The following is a 26,980-nucleotide window of genomic DNA, read 5'->3' as shown; positions in this document are numbered from 1 at the left end:
TGTAAAGAAAGTAAGAGCTGCAAAACCAAAATAATCATCACAATTTAGGAGAAAGTGGATTAGCTGCTGCTGTCACCTGTTTTTTTTTTGTTGTTGTTTTTTTTCCGAATCCAAGATTTTTACATTAAAGAGGAACATTAAGAGATTAAGACCATAAGATTTTATGGTTCCTTGTTGCCTCTGCTGCTATTTCATTTGTTGCTGTGATTAGCTAAAACCAAACTTTGGTGAGGACTTTCGCTTCACCCAATCAGCTCAAAAGTATCTATTGCTTGCCTCCCCTTTTATCTAACACAATTGATAGGAGCAGTACCAGATTGATAATGTCTACCAAAAAACCTTTGATGAATGTTGGAACTAAATTTAAGGCAAGAAAGTGAAATTGATCTACATGTTACATTTCCAAGAATGCATTTGTTAAAATATAGTACAAGCTGAATATATTTGTAAGCTGTGTGTTAAATCACATAGCATGAATAAAATTATCTTACAATATAAAATTTTATTTACTTCAGAAACCAAATAAACTAAGAACACATTATACAGTGTAATAACACAAAAAATGACATTTTCTAGGTTTATTTCTGTTAGTAAGGAATTTCTGCTTACGGCTGATTGAAAAAAAATAAAAATAAAACCAATATTCTAGAATCTTCAATATTATACCAGGCTAAAATAAAATATGTTATGTAGTGGGTTATTTATGTATTAATAAATACCATTTATTAGAATGGGTTTAAAACTATATCTGTGAATTTATAAGCAGTGTATTTTTTCCATTTAAATTCAATATAACAAATGTTTTTTAGGAATTTAATAGAACAGCATAAGTAATTGTAATCATAAAAATAATCACCACACTTTTCTCGAGTAGGCCTTAAATTTCTCTGTGTGGGCAGCTGAAATGTTTTATTTGGAGTTTTTCCAAGCATTATTTCTTTTCAGGTCAGTTGACTCATTATTAATGCTGAGTGTGAAATCTGAAACTAACACTGATGTCTTGACGTCTGTTCTGTGTTTATAATTGTCGTTAACCCTGGATATGGCACAATGGTTAATATGCAAACGCTACTGAGATCTTTATTGTTTTCATTCTCAGGCTTTGCAGAATTCTCTCGAGTCATTATCATTGTTGCATCGTTAGCATTCATTGCCTCAGGGTTAAGAGTAGGTTTAACAACTTCTAAAGAAACCACCGCACCATTACACTTAATATAGGCTAATGTGTTCTCCTCCACAGGCCATTAAATAGAAGTCACGTCGCATAAGAGAAAAGAGCAGTCATCTTATAACATTCAATTAAATGTTAGAATATTCGTTTCCAATATGTTCGACTTGCTCTGTAAAGTGCCTTAAGATGACATGTGTCGGTTTTAAATGAGTTTATTTCAAAATTTTCTCCAGTTAAAAGATGGACAGTAACACCTAAATTCTGTAATAGCATTAAATATATATTTTATTGTTGATTTGAAAGTATATCTTTGTATACTTTAATGTTTTTTATTTTAACTAATACAGAACAAAATTTCTAACATGTGATGTGCAGCCTATATTACTGTTGGGGTTTTGTTTTTTAAGCCTTGAAGTAAACTTGAACACTTATGAACACTTACGAAACGAAGCAGTGTCACGTATTAGATCTTTGAAGGAATTTCTGACTCATGATCATTATCTTAGAAACGGGGGCGTTTATTAGCAGCTAAGAATGCAGTGAATGCTTTGATTTGATATTTTTATTAAGTTTAGTGCAGAGATGTATCAGTCCATTTAATATCATCATCGTAAATCCATTCCAGTTGAGACATTTAATTAAATTATTTTCTACAGTGGTTCTGCTAACAGAATAATAAAAATCAATTAGCTTGAGCTTAGGTTTATTAAAATATAAGTTACTGCAAAATTACTATAGGACAAACTATATATGACAAATTTTGATTTCTTGTTGCTTAATAAATACAACAGTTTACTTAATGATTGGTGGGACTTTTCATGGAAAATCCATCTTTTTAGCTCTTAAGTCAATTTTGTTGTGTACTCTGAGTCTTTAGAAAGTTTAATTTATTCAGTTTCATCAGATCTTAATGTGTAGTTACCCTTTGTTCTATGTTAAAGCACAGTATTTGCTGTGACTAGCTAAACAAAGTCATACATATCCTGATTAAAATACAATGAATCCACCATTTTTTTCTTTTGTGATATTTTGGTTGTAGTCAAAGTTTAAGGATGCAAAAGTAACAAGCAGATTAATCTTACTGTTTATTTTTGGATATATTGACCCACGCAATACATTACACCAAATCCCAGCACCATAACTTGTCAGAAGTTACTGGTTAATATTTATTGTACTTAAATCTTTGGGGAAAAAAAATATTTTTGTTTATACAAAGCATTTCAGGGGATGAGTTAATCTGCATTTGGCTGGTAACAAGAAGAATATGTGGATTTACTTTGTCTGAAGGCTCAGTTTTCTCTGTCTACAGAAATGCAGTAACCTGGAGATAATGCCACTGTCTGTCAGGATTCCTGTGTGTGTGTGTGTGTGTGTGTGTGTGTGTGTGTGTGTGTGTGTGTGTTAGTACTAGTAAACATCTCCTCCTGAGAGCATTTTGGTGGAGGACCTGGGTAATCTACACAGGTGGAGCTCATTAGTGTCATCAGAGTGCTGGGCTTTAAAGAGCAGCGAGCCTTCACTCAGTGCTGGTTCCTGTTGTTTTGTCGCATTCTTGTCTCTTGATTCCCTCATTGATTTTCCCTTACGTATATTGTTTTTTGTTTGATTTTGAGTATGTTTTTTCTTTTTTGATTTTTGCCTCTGTTGCCATTGGTCTTTTCATAAAATCATCAAAACTCATCTCTGCCTAATCATCTCTACATCTGGTTCCTCAAAGTCTCCACCCGACCTGACACTGACGTTACTTGATAGAGCTAATGGTCCAATATACTTGGCCTGAAAGTCAAAATTTCCAACTTCCAATTTCTATATTTCTACTGGAACACCCTTCAAAATCTGAATTGCAAGTAAACAAGATGGAAACCGACTTGTACTGTGAACTTTTTTAATGTAGCTGTGTTGAAAAATTTACTTAAGAACCTCTTGGACCATCACTGAGCAGGTGCATTTAGACAGAGATTTAGCCACACACAGGTGGATTCTATTTATCATCATCAGTCATATAGTTAAACATTGGATAATTCAGAGAACGTCACTGAACTTCTGGAGAGATCATTTTGCATATCCCACTCTTCAGTTCAAGTCAAAATATCTAATAAATATCATTCCACTTCATTAAAATGTCCCACTCATTGATTACTCTTCACAAAAAAATCTTTATATTTGAAGCCTGAAATGTGGCAGAAGGTCAAAAGGGGGCTGAATACTTTCACAGGGACCTCTGTATTTGTATGTTATTATCACTTGTCACTTATGAACTGAAGGTCCCGGTCTTCATCTGCCTTACCTTAGAAATTGTTATTTATTATTACATAGGAGTGGGTTTGCATTTGTCAAGGCAGACATCTTTTATGCTACGGCAGTGTTGAGCTGAAAACTTGTGACTGTAGAGATCAGCATTAAGCTCAAACGGGACTGCAGCAAGTATTGCCTATGTACAATCCTACAGAGACTAGCAAAATACTATCTATAAAACCATCTATGTAAACTAGACATACACTACAGCCACAAACGGCAACAGACCCGTTATCATGAAGATGGCAGATTTCAAGTTCCAATTATTGGGATTTTGTTTGGGTTTTTTTTTCTGAGGGGACTCTAATTTTTCTCCTGTCCTCAGTCCATAACAGAGTGCCCAAAACACAGCTGTGAATCACCCTGACAACAGAGGTAAGGGGAGAAAGCATTCCTGAGCTCAGGCAGGACACTGAACAACTGGAGAGAGATCCAGCTATGCTACTCTTTGTGGCTAAGGAACCACAGTGGCAGAGGCAGCAGCTTGCTGTTGCTAGCTGAGGAAGGGAAATCAGGAGCACTGTGGTAACTCGTAGAGGCCTGCTGGGAAACAACGCTGATGGCCCAGAAGAGGCTACAGCTGGCCCCAGGCAAATTAGAGTCTAACCATAGAGGATCGAAGCAGAAGATGGTGAAGATTCTCAGTCATCTAGGTCATAGTCATTCCATCCATCCAGTCATCCATCCATTTTCTATCACGCTTACTCCCAAGTGGGGTCGCGAGGGGTGCTGGTGCCCATCTCCAGCTGTCAATGGGCAAGAGGCAGGGTACAACCTGGACAGGTCGCCAGTCCATCACAGAAACACACAGGACAAAAACTCATTCGCACACACACTCACACCTAAGGAGAATTTAGAGAAGCCAATTAACCTAACAGTCATGTTTTTGGACTGTGGTAGGAATCCAGAGTACCCGGAGAGAACCCACGCATGCTCAGGGAGAACATGCAAACTCCATGCAGAAAGACACCCCGGGCCAGGAATCGAACCCAGATCCTTCTTGCTGCAAGGCAGCAGTGCGACCCCTGCACCCATAGTCATTCCAAAAAAAGGAAATTAAAAACAATCCACTGGACTTTGTTTCCAAGTTTGAATATGTTTTGCTTCCCATCCAAGAAGCTTTTTCAATTCAAAATGTCAGAAATAGCGTTGAGTTCTTATATAGTAGCCCAACAAAGCTTTGTTTGGTTTTGAAAACATGCAAATTGAAAGGGATAAACGAGTCTGCCCCTTTGGAATGAGGGTCGTTTGGCTTCTATTGTTAGCCTGCAATGCCCCATACCTTTCTAAGTGTCTGAAAGGTTGGTCTTAAAAGGGAATTGTTGACCTGCCTGAATAGGCGAGGTCCTCCTCTCTCCTGTACAGGGACTGTGGCTACGATGATTATGTGAAGGTATTAACTCAATTTCTACATTGTAGGTTGTTGAAAGCTGAAACCTCAGTCCACCCCCTCTGTTTAAGTTTTGTTTTGTATTTTATATTGTGAGGTTACTCACACAGCTATTAACAGCATTCCGTGCTGTATCCCTCATCAACATTACTTTCTGTTTTCCCTCCCTGAGATAAAGAAAGCAATAAAAACCTACCTCCGCAACTGGGTGTGGTAAATAAAGTTATGGGTGTGGTAAATATTTAGGTTTTGTTGATAACAGTTGCGTGGTGAGATTAAATTAATTTCTAGTGGTTATAAAACTTTTCCTCATTCATGCATCAGTAACATTCAGCCATCCTCGTAAATCATTTGAAGAATTTAAGAAATTTACTGGTTCTTTCGATTCATGGACGTCCCAAACAGTCATTGGGTATCTTCATCTACTGTCGCTCATATGACTAACAAACTTCATGCTAGCTCAGTGAAATAAATGAGTTGGAACTTATTGACAGTGTCAAACACAAGTACGTACACTCACCGGCCACTTTATTAGGTACACCTGTCCAACTGCTCGTTAACACTTAATTTCTAAGCAGCTAATCACATGGCGGCAACTCAGTGCATTTAGGCATGTAGACATGGTCAAGACAATCTCCTGAAATTCAAACCGAGCATCAGTATGGGGAAGAAAGGTGATTTGAGTGACTTTGAACGTGGCATGATTGTTGGTGCCAGAAGGGCTGGTCTGAGTATTTCAGAAACTGCTGATCTACTGGGATTTTCACGCACAACCATCTCTAGGGTTTACAGAGAATGGTCCGAAAAAGAAAAAACATCCAGTGAGCGGCAGTTCTGTGGGCGGAAATGCCTTGTTGATGCCAGAGGTCAGAGGAGAATGGCCAGACTGGTTCGAGCTGATAGAAGGACAACAGTGACTCAAATAACCACCCGTTACAACCAAGGTGGGCAGAAGAGCATCTCTGAACGCACAGTACGTCGAACTTTGAGGCAGATGGGCTACAGCAGCAGAAGACCACACCGGGTGCCACTCCTTTCAGCTAAGAACAGGAAACTGAGGCTACAATTTGCACAAGCTCATCGAAATTGGACAATAGAAGATTGGAAAAACGCTGCCTGGTCTGATGAGTCTCGATTTCTGCTGCGACATTCGGATGGTAGGTTCAGAAATTGGCGTCTGCAACATGAAAGCATGGATCCATCCTGCCTTGTATTAACGGTTCAGGCTGGTGGTGGTGGTGTCATGGTGTGGGGAATATTTTCTTGGCACTCTTTGGGCCCCTTGGTACCAATTGAGCATCGTTGCAATGCCACAGCCTACCTGAGTATTGTTGCTGACCATGTCCATCCGTTTATGACCACAATGTACCCAACTTCTGATGGCTACTTTCAGCAGGATAATGCGCCATGTCATAAAGCTGGAATCATCTCAGACTGGTTTCTTGAACATGACAATGAGTTCACTGTACTCAAATGGCCTCCACAGTCACCAGATCTCAATCCAATAGAGCATCTTTGGGATGTGGTGGAACGGGAGATTCGCATCATGGATGTGCAGCCGACAAATCTGCGGCAACTGTGTGATGCCATCATGTCAATATGGACCAAACTCCCTGAGGAATGCTTCCAGCACCTTGTTGAATCTATGCCACCAAGAATTGAGGCAGTTCTGAAGGCAAAAGGGGGTCCAACCCGTTACTAGCATGGGGTACCTAATAAAGTGGCCGGTGAGTGTAGATGGAAGACACACATGACTATTATGTAAAAACTAAAGTTTTTAAAATTAAGGCTCAGACAGGATAAATAAAGTTAAGTTATTATTGAAAATAAGGCATAATCAGGTAAAAAAAAAACAGATAAGAAAATTAAGCAAACCATTGTGCAGTAATGTATAAGGGTTATACCCATGTATAAAACATGATTGTAAAAATCCATTCCAGATTATCTGTGTTCCTTAACATCTGGAAAACACAAATTGAGCAAAATAGAAACAGTGCTATAACTTGTCCAAGACGATCCTATTGCATCCCATCTCCAAATGAGCTCTTTCAACCACTTTCTCTCAGCTGTAGAAAAAAATTGGCATCATTCTTCCTGATATGTGACTAAAAGGCAAACTGAAACAATTCAATTGACTCCTCACCAGTGGGTGAAAACTTTTGTGTTTTTTTTTTAAATTGAAATTTTCTAAATTGGAAAATGTCCTGATTTCCTATATAGCACTGAAAATGGGTTGAATAATAGCCCAAAAGATTTGTTTTGACACAAAGACCATCGTTGGTGTCCTCGTAAGGTTTCAGTTGTTAATTATGTATGAAACTATATGAGAAGTGGCTTTGGGAAAACATTTTAAGCAATGAACACAGAGACGGAAAGGGATGAGAAAGAGAGAGGGAATAAAAATGAAGAGAAATGGAGAAAGAGAGAAAAACTGACCTAGCGTGGAAGAGAAAGAGAGATAGAATGAAGGGTAAACCCCCCCCCCCCCTGAAAATACAGATTTACTCCAAAAAATGTGCTTCTTCATCTGCAACAAACAAGAGTAAAGAAAAAAACAAAACACCCCGAAAAACGATCACAACAGATGAGAGACTATCCCATGAAAAGCAGTAAAAGACATTTATACAACATCGAAAGCAAAATCTATAAGTTGATTGAATTCAGAGCTAAAGTTGTATCTGCAGCTTAGAATGAACCAAAACTGTGTTTCAATGAGGGGAAGCATCCAGGGATTGGAGGGAAAGGACTGGGGTACAGCTCCCCCACTGACCCCAATAGGCCTCCCGTTCTTCACCAGCCATCAGGGGAGGGAGGCGCTGGGCCAACCTTCCAAGGGGTAAGGCCAGAGCACCAAGGGCCCACAGAGCCTTGAACCAAGGATAGGCTGATGTTGTTCTCTTGAAGATGTTCTCCTGTACTTTTCCTGTAGTTGTTTTCTCCATCTCTACACATTTTCCTCAGTTCTTTCATCCCTGTTTCCTAACCAGAAATCCATCTTCTTCTACATAAATAAACTTTTTACCTAGGGCTTGCTGTTAGATGAACATCTTACTTACATGAGAAGCACAGTGTTATCTATGGAAAAGTTGATATAATCCATAATGCAGACTCATAGCCCACTGATGCCCCCCAGGAGAACAGCAATTCATATAATGCAGAGGAGCTGAAACAGTCCCTCAGACCTCCTTCTTCCCCAGACCGTTTCCTCTCTGTGCATGTCATAGGTTCTCTGTGTTGCCAACTGATAGACTTGGCTATTAACAAGAGCCATCAGCTGATATTTTTAAATAAATTAAAGTAATAATCTAGAAACAAGTAAGGTATCATTAGGAATTTCTGGAAAGTGTCCAAGGACCTCTCCCAAAAGTAAAAATGTTGTAAATCAGCTGAACATTAAACAGTGGTGTCTATCTTATGAACCAGCAGAGGTTTAAGCAGCAAAACTGGATGACAAGCTTAGAAGGTGGGTGTTCATATCATTTTTTTCTTAAAATCCTTTGTTAGTCTATAAATCTCTGAATAGATCAGCACCTCAATACATAATACATCCAGTTTATCAACCTCCCAGACCACTCAGGTCTAGACCAAACATGGAGAAGCACCATTTAATTCCTATCCTCCACTTATCTGGAACAAACTCCTAGAAGACTGGAAAAGTGCTGAAAGCCTGAGTTCTTTTAAGACAAAGTTAAAAACCCATTTGTTAAGAGCTGCCTTTGACTGTTGAAGTTAAACTGTTAACCAAAACTGCAACCTCTATTATTAGTTGAAGGTTGTGGCTCAACTGTTTTATTTTCTTTACCACCTGCTTTTGTCAAGTTTTTATTTTATTTGCAATTATTTTGCTTTTATTTTATTGTTTAATTCAATAAAGAACTATGACTTGTCCGTGTACTGAATTGTGCCAAACAAATAAACTTGTTTTGTCTTTTTAAAGAGTCATTGATGGTGTCGTATATCAAATGTAACTGATATGCTTTTTTATTTTCATATTAACAAATGAGAGGTAAGATGAGCTCAGTTTTTACAGATAGTTTTACAACTGCGCCCTGGGCGTTCATAAGTCAGTCACATTCAGCCTCCCTAATGAGTTATTTCAACAATGTCAGAAATATAACTGGTTTGTTGGGTTTTGGAAACCCAAACCTGCCATTAAATATGTTTTCAAATGTATCAGTTCTCCTCCTAAAAGGGAATTTTTATGACAAGAGGGGTACTTAAAGGTTTAGATGTACAACATATTGTATTATGAAAATACTACAAGGTGGGCTTTCAAAGCGTTATGTCAGACCAGTCTAAATATAACACCTTCTTCTTTAAGTTGGTCTAATCATCATGGGAGAAAATACTTTCAAGTAAGACATTACTTATCATATGAGGCAGTTTCACTCATTCTTGATGAGATAGTGTTTAAACCAGGAAAAAAAACTGATGGGATTTGATTACAGTGTAAAAAAGGTCAAGGCTGCACAGAATGCAAAGATCTTTAGTGTAGCATTTCTTTGTTTAATACATGATAAAAAAGTGTGAAAAGCTAGATAAAATCTTTACATTGAACACTAAGGGCCGGATCTATTAAAGGTTTGCGTGTATAAAAACGTGAGCTATTTCACTGCGCACGCTAAAAAATGTACAAACTGATCTATCAACAGCGTGTTAAAAGGATTTGGTCTTTAAAACGTGTTAAATAGCGCCTCTTATCCATTTAGTACTTTTTCAGCAATGAATATGCAATATGGGGCGTTTACACGCAAAAGTGCGTCTTGTGGGAGGAGAACATGTAAATATATTAATTTAGCACTCGCAAAGTGATTTATCAAACCTGAAAGCAATTTTGCTAACGGTATCTGACTCTATATTTAACACGTTTCAAAAGAAGGTGCAAATGGTCTGTATGCGTAATTGCGCACACATGGCAGCGGTTATTGTCGCAAGAAGGAGACATGGAAATGAAGCAAGGAGACGCAGAGAACACATTTTTTCACTCCGTGTGAATATTTTTGGAATGAACGAGGAAACGATCATCAAAACATATCGTTTATCCAGCATTGCCATTTTGGAGCTGCAATTCCAGTGATTTGCTCCTCACAGAGCGTCAGCTGTACTTGTTCCTCAATGCTGGTCAGAGGCATCTCATCTACTGTGCCCCCTCCTGTTTTGTTCGCAGATGTTTTGTTATATGCCAGTTTTTCTTTGGTTCGCCTTCTAAAATCCTGGTATCTTCTTTTTACTTAATCCACTGTTCGCAAGGTTTCACCAACAGCGTTTACTTTATTACAGATTTGTTCACATATAGCGTTCCTCTGTGTGCAAATGTTTGTTGGCTTCATCCACCAACACCTCCATTTCCATGGGGTCGAATTTCCTTTTGCGCCTTCTGCTGTCCAAACTCGCCATGCCGCAAACCACAAAACGCGCAAAACCATCATTTAAATAGGGCGTCTCCAACAGTTTTGCACCTGCCACCAGTTACGCAATCGCTCTTGTTAAATCACCCGCAAACCATGGTTCAGCCCCTCGCGCAAAATTCCAGTTTGCGAGCGCAAATTACTGCACGCAAAATTGGATTTTGATAAATCCGGCCCTAACCGTGGATTTGCATGTGTCTGATGGAAATTACCAAATTATTTGATTTGAATAAGTAATAATTTATTGAAAATGGGGGCAGGTAATATAAGTTATTACTTTTTTCTCTTCCTTTTCATTCATGGTTTCAATTGTCAAGTGCAAAGGTTTGGTTATGTTGTTTTCTATCAACAAATAAATAAATAAATAAATAAATAAATAAATAAATAAATAAATAAATAAAGAAAGAAAGAAAGAAAGAAAGAAAGAAAGAAAGAAAGAAAGAAAAGAGCTTCTTTTTGCAACTGCACTAAAGCAGATCATCACTCTGTTCCCATTGAAATTGTAATATTTGATCTCACAGCAAACAGTGGCACAGGCTGGTTTCAAAAGCAAAAATAGGAGAAGAGACACTCGGGTTTTACATACAGGTACATTTCTCTGTTCTTCCTTGTGCGGCAGGTCAATCACAATAGGAATGCTTTGAAGGTTTTCTAATACCTTCAGGAACATTCACAAGCTAATTACAGGTGGTGAATGTAACGTTCACTAACATTCACAGCTCATTTAACACTTAGATGCCTGAATGCCTAAATTCAACTCTCATTTTAGAAATGATTCTGGTTATCTGACACAACAATATACAGTATCTACTTCTGATATATGGACATTATGAAGAGTGCCACCTTTTAAAGATTATTTTACTCCACAACAACTGCTACATTTAAATTTTTACGGCATATAAATAAAATACCTGCCGAGTATGGCCTGGAGATATTTTGGGTTTGTCATACATAAAAGCAGATATGTCAGAAAAAAATGGAATGGCTTTTGCCTTCCTAAGCACAGTGTGGCACAGCAAGGTAATGGATGTAAAAAGTCGAGAAAGAAAAGGGAAAATACAATAAGACTAATAAGACTACAGTGGTATAGACATAGTGCATCGGTTGGTTAGCGCCTACATCTGCAAGAGGTGGTTTATGTCTTTGCTTTTTGCAGTGACACTCAGTGTCATAGAAGGTTAAAAATGTCTGTATTAATGCTGTAATCGTATAAAAACCACCAACAACATTAACAAACACAGGAATAATTATCAGCGTAGGTATCATAATTGTTATTATTAGGCATGATAATCTGTTGTTTCGGACCAAAATGTAGAATGGCACTGAGGAGCCACATGATGAGTATTAAGATTATAATGAAGTCCCTTAAGCAGACTAAACAGCAAACATTGGAGGAGACATTGAAAATGACCAGAGCACCTGATAAATACTGATAAATTACTAACACCTTGAAGTTCAAACGGTAGAACAAAATAAAGCAACCTTTTTTTGGCTTCCACTAAATCATATTTAGTTACTTTAACACAATTGTTTTATGTCGTACCCTGATAACATAAAAAAAATTGTGTTAAAGTAACTAAATATGGCTAAGTAAATGCCAAAACCGGCTGTATCATTTTTTTTATTTGGACTTAGGCCAACAGGGAAATAGTAAAATGGGAAAAACCCTGGAGAGTAATAGGCTTGAAGGCAACTAAAAAACTTAAACAACTAAAAAAGGTTAACAAACCAAACTAATATAGCAGTGAACTAATATGACACTGTCACTACAATACAAGACAAGCTTTGAATGTGACTTTTACTTTACCTCTTCCAAGAATTAATGCATTAAAAAAAAATTTTATATTCCGGACTATCTCTCTCTAGAATATGTTTCCACACGATATGAGATTAATGTAAAATGATTGCTCTTTTTAATTCAATCTAAAATTCATAAGGACTTGTTTAACCTCTTACACCCTAAGGGGATATAAATAAATTTCTGCCTGACAAAAACACACAAAAGTAAATAACTTATAGCCTCAAAGCTATTAGATTTCAGAAGAAACTTTTGGTACGTCTGTAAAGGTAAGATGTCATAGAATGGTTTTCTGGTGTCAGCACCATTGTAGCTTTGACCCTGCCTGAAATATTAGGGACAAAATACAAAATATTTTGCAATTTTTGAACCTCGCCAAAATTTTCTTTGAAATAAACATTGCAAAACACTACCAAAATATTATTTATAGCACAAAAAAGTAGTACAGACTTTCAAATCTAAATGTTGTTTAAAAATATACAAAATGTGGACTCAATCAGATGAATCATATTTATTTTAGAATGGTATTAGTGAGAAATTTCTTAGGCGGAGAGGCCATTTTGGCACATTTATCCATAAATGTCACCAAACTGTGCCAAATATGTTTTTTACATCAAAACTGGGGGTTTGGTAAAACTACAAGGTCATGTAGCAGCTGGACCCGCCGGTGGGTCCGTAGGGTTCAAGGGGTTAACAGGGGACCACATGGTGCTATTTGTGTTTCTTTTTGGATGTGGTGTTTTCTTTTTTAATAAATGTTGTTTCTACTGTGAGTTTATTGTATGTGCTTAATGTTATGTTTTTTAGTGGAAAATGGACCCCAGGAAGAGTAGCCTCTACTTTGGTAGAGAGCAATGTGGATCCTAAAATAAAAACTGAGCTCTCCAAGGAGCTGGTCATGCTTCAAATGAGAAAGGAATCTGAAAGTTTCCCTAACTACAAACCCTGAATGTAAAAGCAATTGGACCGCAACTCTGCCAAAGCAAAGACATAAACACAACCAAAAAAGACAAGTTAGACACATGTCACCTCGTATATCTCTCTCTAATCTTAGTTTCCTTTTCACAGAGCTGTTCTAAGTTGTTTTTTGCAAATGGGTCAAAAGTCAAATCTTAGCAGAATTACCTTTTAAAACTAGATCTCATGTATTTTTAATTCTTATCTATTTATTGTCAGTGTGTATGCAAATTAGGCCTCAATAATATGTGAAATGCATTATTTTATTGAGAACAGTTATAAAATATTGACTTTACCGGATGCATAATTCAAACCAAAATGAAGCCTCATTCCCTTAAAATTAAACTCTTAAAAATAACTCTTGATAATCAGGGTCATTTTTTCAACACACAGACAATATATCTTGGAAAAAAATGTCTGAAATAATGTACTTTTTTTATGACCATAAGGTGAATAAACAGAACAAACCACACTCAAAACCTGGTTGTAACAGATTGAACATTATATTTGCACACTCTAGACCACTGATAACCACTTCAATGTGTTCTGGCTTTTCAACCAATACAAAACGTCTGGAAGGAAATATCCACCAAATTATCCCGATTCCTGAGCCTTAATATCCCACTACCCAATTCCATTTGTTTTCTGTATGGAAGAGCTAATAAACTCATAAACAACACCTCAACTTCAGTTCTTGATTCTGACTAAGAAAGCTACGCTGCTAAACTGAAAAGCAGAAAAAAGAATCCACGTGTCAAGATAGTCGGATGTACTCATATGGTAGATTAGTGCAAAACCATCTACATGTATGTATATACATAAAGCTATCTTCAACTTTCAAAGTAATTGTAATGCTAATCAGCGAAAAGCATTGAATCAAAAGTAGTAAATCTACAATTGATTATATCCATCATTCCAGCTGTGAAGCCTGAGCAGCACAGGGCGTCCTTTGTGATGACGAAGACAGAGAGATGAGCTCAATGTTCCACAGTCAGATAGCTGCTGGGCATGTAACAAAAGAAAAAACATGAGAGAAAGAGAAATACCTGCTGGCTGATGTATCATAATGTTATTCAGGTCATCCTAGAAACAGAGTGCTAATTTTAATGACAATAACCACAACGTTGCTCAGAAACTCTTGGAGCAAAATCAAAGAACAAATAATTAAACCCATATCAGAGAAGACGCCTAACAGGTTGAGCACCAGGTAACGATGACACATCAGATCGTTGGTTTGATAGTTTAGAACAAATCAAAATGTAGATGTGCCATAATTTTCTCCAACTGAATAAAAACAAAACTGTAATAATCTTCGGACCAAAGAGAGATTTAGAGTTAGCTTACAGCTTCAGCTACTGCAGCTCGAAACCAAAAATTGTTGCCAAAATCTTGGTTTTACGATGGACATAAAACTAGGTCAGCCTTTTATTACCTGAAGAATATCTCCATGTTAAAGGGCTAATATCCAAGCAGGATCTAAAAAAAAAAAAAAAACTAGTTCATGCATTTATCTTTAGTAAAATTGATAACTGCACCCCATACAGAGGAGAGGGAGGTCTGGTTGTCCCTGCCGAGATTGCTGCCCCCACAAACTGGTCCAGGGTAAGCAGAAGATGAAAAGTATGGGTATGATTGCAACAGTGTTTTCATAAAAAGTCCATCAGACAGCTGCAGCTAATCCAAAATGCTGCTGCCTGTGTTCTCACTAGAGCTAAGAAAGTAGAGCACATCAGCCCGGTTCTGAAGTTCTTCCACTGGCTCCGTGTAGCTCAGAGATGGCAGATGGCCGCTCACAATGAGCCTGGCTCTGCTGGAGGTTTCTTCCTGTAAAACAAGGAGTTTCTCCTCTCCCCTGTTGCTACAAACATGCTTGGTGTCAGGGATATCCGAAAAGTCAGGAGGAGCATGTCTTGTACGTCAATGACTGGACGTAATCAACTGGTATTTCTTGACTGTATTGTCTCTGTAAAGGCCTTGAGATTACATGCATTGTGAATTGACGCTGTGAAATAAATAAACTAAATTGAATTCAGTGTGTATTCCAAATTTAGATATCTGCAACTCTTCATATAAAAACAATCTGATGAACTAACCTGAATTATCCTATGATTTACAGTTTTTCAACATTCAGCACTTTTTTTTGTTCGTTTTTTCTTTGACCCTATTTTATACAACATTCAGCAGTCTAATTGCAGGGGGGAATAAGCTGTTTTGGAATCTGTTGAACCTGCATCGGATGCTTCGAAGCCTCTTACCAGAGGGCAGCAGGGAGAACAGTGCATGGTGGGGGTGTGAGGGGTCATTTATGATGTTACAGGCTCAGGACACACAGTGCAGGGATGAAATGTATTTTATGGAGGGAAGAGGAGCCCTGATGATCTTCTCCACAGTTCTGACTACTTTCCTTACTTTCTTCCAGTCTGAGGCACTGCAGCCTCCACCACAAAGTGAGACAGCTGGTCAGAACGCTCTCAATGTTGCTTCTGTAGAAGGGGGTGAGGATGGGTGGAGGCAGGTTGGCTCTCCTCATCCTCCACAGGAAGTACAGGCGCTTTTATGCCCTTTTGACCAGTGAGGTGGTGTTTACGGTACAGGTGAGGTTGTCTGTAATGTGCACCCCCAGGTATTTGGTGCTGCTGACCACCTCTATTGCTGAGCTTTTGATGTGCAGATCTCCTTCGTTTTCTCCACATTCTCCTCTCCTCCATGGTCGTTGTCATCTCTGATGAGGCCCACCACCGCGGTGTTATCTGCAAACTTCATGATGTGATTGGTGGTGAACCTGGGAACGTAGTCATGTGTCATCAGAGTAACACATTAGTGGATAATCACTTTTATTTTAAATTCATCAGCTAAATATACTGACCTCACACATGAAGCATACCCAAGACCATAGGTTCAGGTGGAATCTGTGCTTCAAGTTTTAATTATTGACTCTATTCTTTAGTTTTGTGTTTTTTTTTTTAAGTGCAAATATAACCTCTGTGAGATGATATACAATTTCTTATTATCTCTCCCTGATTTTCCAGGAGTTTTGTTTCAAATCAAAAGCATTCTTACAGTAATGAAAGGAAAAAGTTCAGACCTGCTAACATAAGATCTAGTCTATCTGCCTGAATGCTTCAAAAAGAGATCTGATCTATATATTTTATGCTGGACCTTTCTCAAAACGTTCCTGGGAATTAACTTCCAAGACAGGTTGTTTGTTTTTAATTCATAGAAATTTAAGAGTTTTCACAATGAGATACTGACTCAGGGTCAATAAGCCCAGTCACCCATTTTGTCTGCAGATGGTGGTCAGATTGTTTAGCAACCTTGCTACTGTCAGTCTGCCCCAGGACAGCAGTGGCTTCAGTGCAGGTTTCCACCATCAATGGGTGAATGGTTGAATGATGTGTAAAGCATTTAGGGGTTCTCATGATGAGTGCAGGTAATTTTCCATTAAAAACCTGAATTATATGTATGTAACTAGTGAACCAAAACAAGATTTTACAGGTTTTCCTCCTTGACTAGTTAACAGCAGTAATGATGTTCTATTTAATATTACATTAACTCTCAGTGTGTATGTTACTATATATACATATATATATATATATATATATATATATATATATATATATATAAAACAGTGCATTACAGGAAGAGTAAACTGGCATACAATGAAATTATAGATTTAATAAACATTTTAGAAAAATAGAATAAATTAAACTTTATTCATAAAATTATTCATGCTTTTATAAATGGATGAACTAAAACTTAGATTATAAATATTCCTAATTCCAATTGCATATTATAAGCACTGATTTTATGTTTGTAGAATACGTGATACAGAAACATGTCATATAAAAAAAATCAACTATATCAGAAATGACACAACGTTGCATGAAATAATTGTTAATTATATTTAATGGCTAGCTATGACTAAATAAAATACTTCATATGGAGGTAATACACATGGTGTTTTGCCTGCTTTTGAGTATCATTTAAAATAATATATATAACAAGAAATATATCAAAGTGCTACATTAAAAGTCACACAGAACTAAAATAGTCTTCTTTTAAGCATCCTGAGGCTCCTGAAAGTCTTCTTCAAAGTCCAGCTCTGAAAAAAAAGTTTCATCGTCGATCATTTCATCCTCGGATTCTTCTTTGATGGAGCACTGGTCATCGTTGGAGGCTAAACTTGAGCTTGAATTTGCACCTGATATCAATTTTTTCTGGAGGGAGATCAGGGGAAAATATGTGAGTAAAGATGCTGCACCGCAATAATGTTAACCTGTAGAAGCTCACTACAGTTAAAGACCTCTGTGTATTTACAATGTTAGAATAATAATGACCATGTTAAATGCTGATAACAGCCTCATATTTACACCAAAACATTAGTAACTTCATAATTTCTTTTTTAGGGCTGCCACAAATGGGTAGAATTAGAAGCAATGGAACAGCAGGGAATGCCTGGGCCCAAACTCTCTAAAAGGTCCAGCAAAGGGGCATAGTGGCACTGCTGTGTTTTCTGCTGTCTCTTTTTTTGTGTGTTTAGCTTTTTAAAGCCAATGAAGTTTTAAAGTCTCATCATCATCTCATTAAGCGTCCCCCCCCCAAAAAAAGAAACCACCTTTACATGGGCAGTTTGAACCCTTACCCTTTCATCCCCTATAAGCAACTGCAGTGTTTATTAGCACCTTCTTATTTATTATTGACATGCTTTGTATTATCTCTTTTGAGTATCTTAGAAATATTATATGAACTGCGGCTGATTTTATTATGTTTTGTGTCCACTGTCAAATTACTTAAGTTTGTTTTTCTTTTTTTTAAAGCAGGCTTTCTCATAGCCTATATAATAATGTGGTTCCCATCAGTTTTCTCTATATTTTAATCCACACAAACAGAGTTATCAGCTACAGAGCAAAATTATAAACCTTAAAAGTCAATTTCAAAGGTTTAAGAAACAATATATATATATATATATATATATATATATATATATATATATATATATATATATATATATATATATATATATTTTTTTTTTTTTTTTTTTTTATTAATGGAAGGATGAATCAGAGGTAATTTAGTACTATCAATTATATAAAGCTGTATTTAATTGTACTGATACATGTTTTATGTGTTTTGAGCATGACTGTATTGAGCTTTTGAAGCTGTTTTTCATAGGTGTGAGGAAATATGCTGGGATGTAATAGAGATTAGTATTTTTTTAATTATTTTTTGTCATTTGGGAAAATAAAAGGCACAATAGAAGTCTGAACAAAAGTTTAGTCTAGCTAAGTATTAACATCAAAAATAAATACCTGTTTTTGTGCAGATCTCTGTTCTTTTGGCTCAGTTTCCAAAAATGCCACATAATGAATGAGAGTGGCAACTCTGCAAGTTAAAAGAAACACATTTGATTAATCTTTTTTGGAAAAATGTTAGCATTGTAATATTTTTTTGGAAAAAAAAAAAAAAAGTGTATATAATGATTATTCACCGGTGGCAAAACATCCCAATAAACTGGATCAAAACTGATACAGCAAAGCCCAGGATGAACATGAGACTCAGTGGTTCAATTTGCATTTTCCCTCCAGTTTCAACGAGGTTTAGGTCAACAATATCTATCTGTATGACAAAGACCTCAAAGACCTGAAAGATGAAGGCTGCCACCAACCACAGGGCATTTAAGAAGAAGAACGAAAAGCTGATCTGTGTTGGGAGATAAAGTTCAAAGTTTAGCCTAAAAATTTGTTCTTTTTCTCCTCTCAAATGTATTACATTAAAGCACTTCATATTTACCTTGTTTCTTAGGCCCGCTAGGTCCTTTTTAGTCTTTTCCTGTTTTTCTTTGTCAACTTTCAAAGGTTTCAAGTACTTTTCAATAAGTTCTTCCCAAAACTGCACCTCATCCTTCAAAAATAACATATTTCTGTGTTAAATTTAGCTACAGGTCACATGTTAAGTATATGTTAAGGACATCACAGGTAAAATTTCGACATGCAGAAATGATTTGGCATCGTAAAATTATGGGCATGCTGATAAAGGGGTAATAGCTTTCACCATGTTTAAACAATATAGCTGTGCGATCTGAGCGTGATTAAGTAAATACACTGTTATGATGCATTCAGGTTAATAATTAAATAAGCTACAAAAAAACAAATGATGATAGAATCACATGGGGGGATAGAACTTTTTGATACTGAAGACAATATGTTAATTGTTTAATTATATGGTTAAGAGGAGAATAAAAGTTTTAGAACTTGGCTCAGATTAAGTAAAGCACAGAATTCAATTAGCAAGTGAAATAATTTATAACCGTTTATCAGCACTTTAAGAGTAAAGGCTGAGTTTTGCTAACAAAAGAATAATCACCTCTTTAAGAAAGTCCTCATGCAGCTGAATGTCACTAGACAAGCTCTCTAGCTGGGTTATCCAACCTATACAACACAACATGGAAATAGTCATAATTCAAGATTAATACTAGTTCTAAAATATCTATATATATAATATTATATAAAAACAATAGAAGCCTCTATGTTTTTTGTCCTTACATTGAACTGGAGTTTCAAAAACTGTCACCTCTTGCCTGGAAGAGAATTTTAAAACATTAGCACCATCCTTGCATTTCAAGACTACATTTTAAACTGCTTATCAAGTAAGTAAAAACCTATTGTCCAAGGCATCATCTATAATAGTGTTCTGGGGTTGAGGTTGTGGTGGTGTCGGCTCTGGGACCAAATTCTCCTGTCTTATGCTGATCTGTTCAACCTCTGGTCCCTCGTTTGGTTTTTTACAGCATTTCATCCATGAGCAGCACTTCTTCATGTTTTTTTTGGCTGTACAGGTGCAAAAAAAAAAAAAATATCTGTTTATCTGACATAAAGAGCAACTCCAGTCATACGGTGAACTCTGAGCTATATACCTACCTTTTTCTGATTGTGTTTGTTGGACATTGGTTCCAGGTGTTCCTGCCCCTGCAGCAGGTTTTGCTTCTCTAGTGCCCCAAGAGACACAGTTCATATTCACCATAGAGTAGATGGTGAGCAGGAGGTAGGCACTGGGGATGCAGATGATGTAGAGAAGGCCATAGAACACTAAAAGGAATTCTTGAGGGTGCATCAATGCAGTGACAATGTAAATGATGGACATGGCCACTATAAATATGGCACTGGGTGTCAGAATGGTTTGTTCCTTCACCATTGCAGCTAGTAGAAGAAAGAAAAAACAATAACAACATTAGAGTTAGAAAACAAACTCAGGATAAATCATTATCTGTGTAACTTTTTTATTTACCTATAATGGACATGGTCACCAACAACATAAGGAATGCATACATGATGCTCATCACTGCTGCAATAGTGATCTGAGTGTCTGTCTTGAGTTTAAAGGAAAGACCCAAGTAGATGGCTGGGGGTATCACAGCTATGACCAGAGCAGCACCAGAAGGTATACCGAAGACGAAGGACAGGCTTCCTGGAAACAGTAGAGAAGTACAATGAAGTACAATGCTGATATATAGTTCAGTGTTTTACATGTAGAACCTCACAACACGTGTTAATGACAGTTACCTGCAACCATGAGAACAATGGTGGCCGGAGCAAGGATGGCCGAAATCAAGGCAAACAGCTGGTAGAACATGAACGGTTTGGACATGGATGGGTTCTTCTTTGAAACAAGATTGGTGGAACTGAGCAGATCCACAATGTTCGCCAACGTGGAAGGCCCCCATCGTCTTCGCTGAGGTCAAAACAGTCAGTTTTCAGATATTAAATCACGTATGAAATTAAATATTTTGTTTACTGGCTTTAAACCAATCAGGAGAAGCAGTGATGACATTAAAAATGATTAAAATGAGAAACACTCAAGCCCAACTCGAGCACAGAAAGAGATTTATTTTGAAAAAAAAAAAAAAGATTTTCCTAAGGCCTCTTCCAAAATAACTTAGAATCTTCCATATTAAAGTATGTGATGGTATCTATACCTCAATGCAGGGAATTGATTCTTACTTTCTGGTAGCAAACAGAATGGCCTGTTATAGCTTATAACTATGACTACAGCTCTTTTGGTATTATAAAGGAACTAAATCTGTGGGTAAACTATGAATAAAGGTTCACCAATGTTACCAAATAAAATATGCTATTACATTTCAGTTCAATAGGTCTTCTAATGCTATCTCACTCACTTGGTTGAACAGTTCTTTAAAGTCCTGCGGTGCATTAGTGTAGGCATCAGATGCTGCATTGTATTCTACTCTCCACCCTTGTTTCAGTAGCAGAGTGCACAGCCAACGGTCTTCACCTGCAACAACAAAGTAGATATATTTATATATATACAGTAAAAGGCTTTGACGAGCTATGATGACAATCTGTATTAGATTAAAAAAATGCAATAATCCATCCATTCTCTATATCTGTTTAATTCATGCAGTTGTATTGGTAGAAAGTTGCAACAAACAGTGGTATGTGAGCAATTCAATGGACAGGTTAAAAGTCTTTTACATAGCAACACTGGTAACCACGTTGTAGTTGTTAATTGGTGTAACACACGCACACAAGTAGAGAACACAAACTTTGTGCAGAACAGCCTTAGCGATGATTAAAACCCAGGAAATCTTTCTGAAAATGTTGGAAAAGTTTAATATTGTACCTTGGTCATATTGGATGTAGTGACTGGGCTCAGTGGATAGTGTTGAATATCTTTTCATCACATTATCATCCAACAAAGCTGCTGCCCTATATAGACTGAAGCATCCAGGGCTACACAGTACGCAGCCAAACACATGTTCTGCTGTCTTCTGCAGCCAGTGACTGACAGCATATTCAAACTTCTGGAACCAAACAGCAGGACCTGCAGATTAAAGACAGGGATGTGTTTAGAACATTGTCATGACTGCTTTTTATAATGTAGTTTTCGTCCTGATCTCATTGTTTCCGACCTGATCCAGTAGGGTGAATTCTGCCACATGCTGCTCCGACACGAGGATACATTTTCAGACGATCAATAAGCAGCATCACTGAGGGTGGTTGGAAATCTGTATCCCCATCTAAAGCCATGAGGTAGGTGTTGTCCTTCTCCCTCTAGAACAAAAACACCTTGTTTAACTTCTGTAGATTAAATTCTGTTGCCTTTAAAAGTTCACCACAAATCAAACAGGCACCCTTGTTTAATTGCTTCACGTACGTACCCTGAATTTTTTTTATTTACCTTAATGTTTGTCTTTATTTCATCTTCACTGCATCCTAACTTCCATTGGCTGTGATGTTTGCTCATAAGCTTCCAACCCAAGAGATAGTAAAGATACATAATCTGTAGACAATAAATGAAAGTTAAAAAAAGCAAAGATGAACGGTGAAAGTGTTCAGATAATCCATATGATATTGCCTACCATAGACCATCTTTTCTTGTTCCGAATTTTCTCTTTGTCTTTGAAGTGAACTACTATGTTATTCCCATGAGGCATTTCAAAAACCAAACGGGCTCCATATGGTGTCCCTATGATTGATTGATGAGGGATTTCCTGCTCCACCTCAAAGAATGTTTTATCAAGGTTTTTGAAAATGCTGAAAAAGACAAAAATTAAAAAATCATAGTACGTGTGACTATCATAGCAGTATATATATACTGTATACATGGTGTATATATATATATATATATATATATATATATATATATATATATATACATATATATATATATATATATATATATATATATATATATACATATATATATATATATATATATATATTGCAAACAGATCTGAACAGCAAACTTGGAAAGAAACAAGCACAAACATGCTAGACATTTCCATATAAATGCATACTACATAAAAAAATGTAACTTATTAAAATGAAAACATATTCTTTGAAGAACTGTATGCAAAGAACTATTGGAAATATTAAGAAAGCTAAAAAATATATAGAGAAACTTTACTTATATAGGGGATCACAAAGTGCTGCATAATGGGACAAATAAAATACATAAACTACAATAAAAACAAAGTACTCATAGGGCCGGATTTATCAAGATCCAATTTTGCGTGCAGTAATTTGCGCTCGCAAACTTTGCGCGAGGGGCTGAACCATGGTTTGCGGGTGATTTAACAAGAGTGATTGCGTAACTGGTGGCAGGTGCAAAACTGTTGGAGAAACAAAACAAAAAAAACAGGTGTTTTGTATTGGCCTGTAGAAAAATGCACATACCAAATGGCTCACAAGAAGTGACTGTGGATGAGATTACTGCGTGTACGCATCCCCGCAGCATTGGCATGTTGCTCCACAGGCGCAGGGGGGGAGGTCGGGGTTCTCCGGTAGGGCGTCAGGGCGACATGGCATTTAGAACGTCGGACAGCACTTCTGAAAAACGAGATTGGGAGATCCCAGCTCTCGGTGCAACCGTACGCTGGAATGACCCAGATGCAAAAAAGTGCAATGTTGCAAGGAGTTTTGTGATATCTGGTATTGCGTGGGTCCTCCTTGTGGCTGGCTCCAAATCCATTCGGAGTTCCCCCAACAGCTCCAAAATGACAATGCTGGATAAACGATATGTTTTGATGATCGTTTCCTCGTTCATTCCAAAAATATTCACACGGAGTGAAAAAATGCGTTCTCTGCGTCTCCTTGCTTCATTTCGATGTCTCCTTCTTGCGACAATAACCGCTGCCATGTGTGCGCAATTACGCATACAGACCATTTGCACCTTCTTTTGAAACATGTTAAATATAGAATCAGATACCGTTAGCAAAATTGCTTTCAGGTTTAATAAATCACTTTGCGAGTGCTAAATTAATATATTTACATGTTCTCCTCCCACAAGACGCACTTTTGCATGTAAACGCCCCATATTGCATATTCATTGCAAAAAAAGTAGTAAATGGATAAGAGGCGCCATTTAGCACGTTTTAAAGACCAAATCCTTTTAGCACGCTGTTGATAGATCAGTTTGTACATTTTTTAGCGTGCGCAGTGAAATAGCTCATGTTTTTATACACACAAACCTTTGATATATCCGGCCCATAGAGTACTAGTTTTAATAAGCCTGTTGAAATAAAGTCTTGAACATCTTAAATGGGTCAAGAATACACAAGGCGTTTCATACCAGAGAAGGAGACTAAAATCTTTAGTGTTATTCCTACAACTTTAAAGAAAATGTAAATTTTGTCATTTGTAATATGGTTCTTACCCATAAACCTCAGTGATGATTTGCACAAGGTCCTTTGCATATGAGTTTAGATGACGAATCTGACTTCCTTTGACATTTTCAAAAGCATCATCAAAGTAGATATGGGCTTCAAAGGTGAAATCATCCATCGTTGGATCTATCTTTGGTCTGTACTTGTCCAATCTTCATTGATAAAACAAACATGAACCGTGAAAACAATCACAATTATATATATAAAAAAGACAATATTAAGGTACTAAAAAAAACTTTATTTGAAATTAAGTGGACTTGGAACTAATCTCTCTACAAGGTTTACTTGAATACATTTTCCACTAAATGGAAGTTATACAGTTTATTAACTATTTGATTAATAGAAATAAAAAAAATACATCTAAGATAAGTATAAAAGCAATTGTTTAATCTTACCTGAAAACTGAGATCATGATATTCAGTATTTCCTCATAGGTCTCATGCCACATAGTTGCGCAAAGATACAACATAGCTGGGGAGGCGTCTTCCCTATAACTTCAGAATAATTACAAATCTTAGAAATATTCTACTGTTGTGCAATTGGTTATTGTAATAAAAAATCAATACAACAACACACTACATGCTGAAATTTGAAATACTAAGCAGAAGAAAGGCGATAAAAGGATGTACAACACATGCACCAAACAACTTACTGTTTCTTCCTTCCTTTTTTTGTCTGGATCTGGAATCTGGTGTTGAGGAGTAAAGATTGTTCAATAAAGGCTCCCTCATAAAGCCGCCGAACAAACGAGTCTTGTGTCTTCTGGATACGTTTGACGTTAAAGAACCATATATGGATAGTGGCCATCACAAGGCCAATCCACCATCCAACTGCTGCACCTAATGTGGAAAAAGGAAACAAAACAAAAGTTACTGCTTGAACGCATAAATAGCAATAACAAATTAGTAGAGATATCAATGTGGCTTGTAAGTATGTAGGTTCTTAGGGAAGTATATTTGCTTTGTAACCTGTTGAAGACTTTGCTTTTATAACAAATAAGTTAGTCATTTTTTTCTTACCTGTCAGTAAGCCGATGTCAACCATCTCTGACATGTTCAGGAAGCACAGAGTTTGCGTAACGTCCAAAACCAGCTCTGGGTACAGGTTACCAATCAGACTTAGATTTCTTCCATTCACAGCTACGGCGCAGTAACTTGTAAAGTTGATGTTTTCAGTTGTGTTCAGGCTTAATTTATACTCCTCAAAGTATACAATCACAGGGACGATGTAGAACACCATCACAGCCAGTGAAGCCAGGTACAAAGGTATGATGAAGCATCTCCGTATAGCGTGCATCTTGAAGGCTGCCAAAGCAAACCAGTGGCAGAGTGCTGAGGAGATTAGCTGGACTCCAATGGTGATGACTACAATTCTTGTTTCCCGGCTTGGAATGGAGGTCACAATGTCCCAGTCCATGTTGGCCAGAGGGACATAAGCACCAAGCACACAGGCAGTCACCACAATCCTGAGTAAGCTGGAGAGGATGTGCAGCATGTTCTGACACTTGGTCAAGTCCTCAAAAAGACTTTTAAGGAACTTTGATTTGCTGTTCACACAGATTAGCATAAAGTAGTTCTCCCACCAGTTAAAAGACACAAAGAAGCAGCCACCAACAGCAAGGCCCACCCAAGTTGCTGTCTGCACATCTGTAAGGTCTTTCAGAATGTACAGGACAAGGAAAACACAGAAAGCAGTGAGTATAGCCAAGACGCCGAGAATAGAGGGAAGCAGGGAGACATTTATCTTTTTGGCAGTACACTGAGCGACTGCTTGCAGGAATGCAGGGAGGACAGCCACACCATTAAGAATTGTCACATTGGTCACAATGTCCAAGTGTGGCATTGCAACGATGGTAAGCACGGCCAACCCCACAGAAACTAGAAGCTCAAAGAACAAAACCTGAGGAACAAAGAAAAAGGACAGGTTATAAAAATTTCACTGAAATAAAGATATAAACCACGTCATTATGTGTTTAAGAGATTTGTAAGAGATAAAATACTGTAAAGAAACATTAGATTTAGTCTTACCAGGGCTACAGATGCTTTCCTCGGCACCTTTGATGATTTATAACATGCTTTCCAGATGCTTTTGAGGAGCAGAAGTACACTAGGTGCAATAACAGAGCAACCAATACACAACAATGTGACAGGTTTCTGTCCTGCTGGGATAGTCTTTGTATCTTCATGGGATAAAGTGATGAGGAGAAGGAAAGAAACCTGGTAAACAAAACAGGGACACTAATGTTTTAGTTATTTGCCCTTTCAGAGATGATGAATTATATACATCTTCTGTATTCACAGTGATATCAAATAGCATATGATTATATCCAGAAAAAAATATTGAACATGTATGAAAGTTATAAAAAGGAGCTAACCTTGCTACATACTGCCAGTCCAAAGACAGCGATAGCTACTGCGCACAAAGTGATGATCTTTAAAAGCTTTAGGAATCTCCAAGGTGTGTGCTCATCTTCAATTATAGGAACCTCTCGAAAGGTGTCCCATGGCCTCCTGGAATAAATGCTAGATGTTAATTTGTGATAAAGCATAGTGGCTAAAAAAAGTTTCCTTTATCTAAAGCATAAATTTCCCTAATGAAAATTTTCTTGGTAGTCTTATTGACAGTGTAACAGTATGCTTTTTTTAGAACTGAACACAAAAATCCACTGAATAAAAAAACACTCTGCAAAGATTGGGCCGCCCCAACATTAAAAACTTACGTGTTTATCAGAAATACTTGAAGCAAGCTGGTGTAGCAAAGATAATAACTCATACATTGG

At 37.1% G+C, this 26,980-nt stretch overlaps 1 protein-coding gene across 3 annotated transcripts in view; it reads right to left on the bottom strand.

Moving 5' to 3' along the window:
- Positions 1-26,980, bottom strand: part of LOC119795022 (chitin synthase chs-2-like) — a 37,765-nt gene that overhangs the window by 10,417 nt on the left and 368 nt on the right. Inside the window, exons 1-19 of one of the 3 annotated variants that reach the window (XM_038302831.1) lie at positions 25,221-26,085; positions 24,854-25,040; positions 24,597-24,695; positions 24,192-24,353; positions 22,396-22,570; positions 22,215-22,316; positions 21,946-22,087; positions 21,657-21,857; positions 21,193-21,308; positions 20,579-20,747; positions 20,304-20,483; positions 19,937-20,215; positions 19,678-19,846; positions 19,562-19,596; positions 19,383-19,447; positions 18,810-18,920; positions 18,508-18,719; positions 18,329-18,401; positions 16,703-17,236 (exon numbers count right to left, since the gene is read on the bottom strand). In XM_038302831.1, the coding sequence (XP_038158759.1) occupies positions 17,078-17,236; positions 18,329-18,401; positions 18,508-18,719; positions 18,810-18,920; positions 19,383-19,447; positions 19,562-19,596; positions 19,678-19,846; positions 19,937-20,215; positions 20,304-20,483; positions 20,579-20,747; positions 21,193-21,308; positions 21,657-21,857; positions 21,946-22,087; positions 22,215-22,316; positions 22,396-22,570; positions 24,192-24,353; positions 24,597-24,695; positions 24,854-25,040; positions 25,221-26,043 (3,459 nt within the window). In that variant the 5' untranslated portion in view covers positions 26,044-26,085 and the 3' untranslated portion in view covers positions 16,703-17,077. Of the gene's footprint in view, positions 1-16,702; positions 17,237-18,328; positions 18,402-18,507; positions 18,720-18,809; positions 18,921-19,382; positions 19,448-19,561; positions 19,597-19,677; positions 19,847-19,936; positions 20,216-20,303; positions 20,484-20,578; positions 20,748-21,192; positions 21,309-21,656; positions 21,858-21,945; positions 22,088-22,214; positions 22,317-22,395; positions 22,571-24,191; positions 24,354-24,596; positions 24,696-24,853; positions 25,041-25,220; positions 26,086-26,228; positions 26,418-26,575; positions 26,712-26,980 lie in introns of those variants that run through there. The other 2 variants (XM_038302830.1, XM_038302833.1) reach the window with 2 other exon arrangements.

The sequence above is a fragment of the Cyprinodon tularosa genome, unplaced genomic scaffold (genome assembly GCF_016077235.1).
Source record: "Cyprinodon tularosa strain WSP-4 unplaced genomic scaffold, ASM1607723v1 ctg5, whole genome shotgun sequence".
NCBI lineage: Eukaryota > Metazoa > Chordata > Actinopteri > Cyprinodontiformes > Cyprinodontidae > Cyprinodon > Cyprinodon tularosa.
This window is presented reverse-complemented; position numbering and strand designations above follow the sequence as displayed.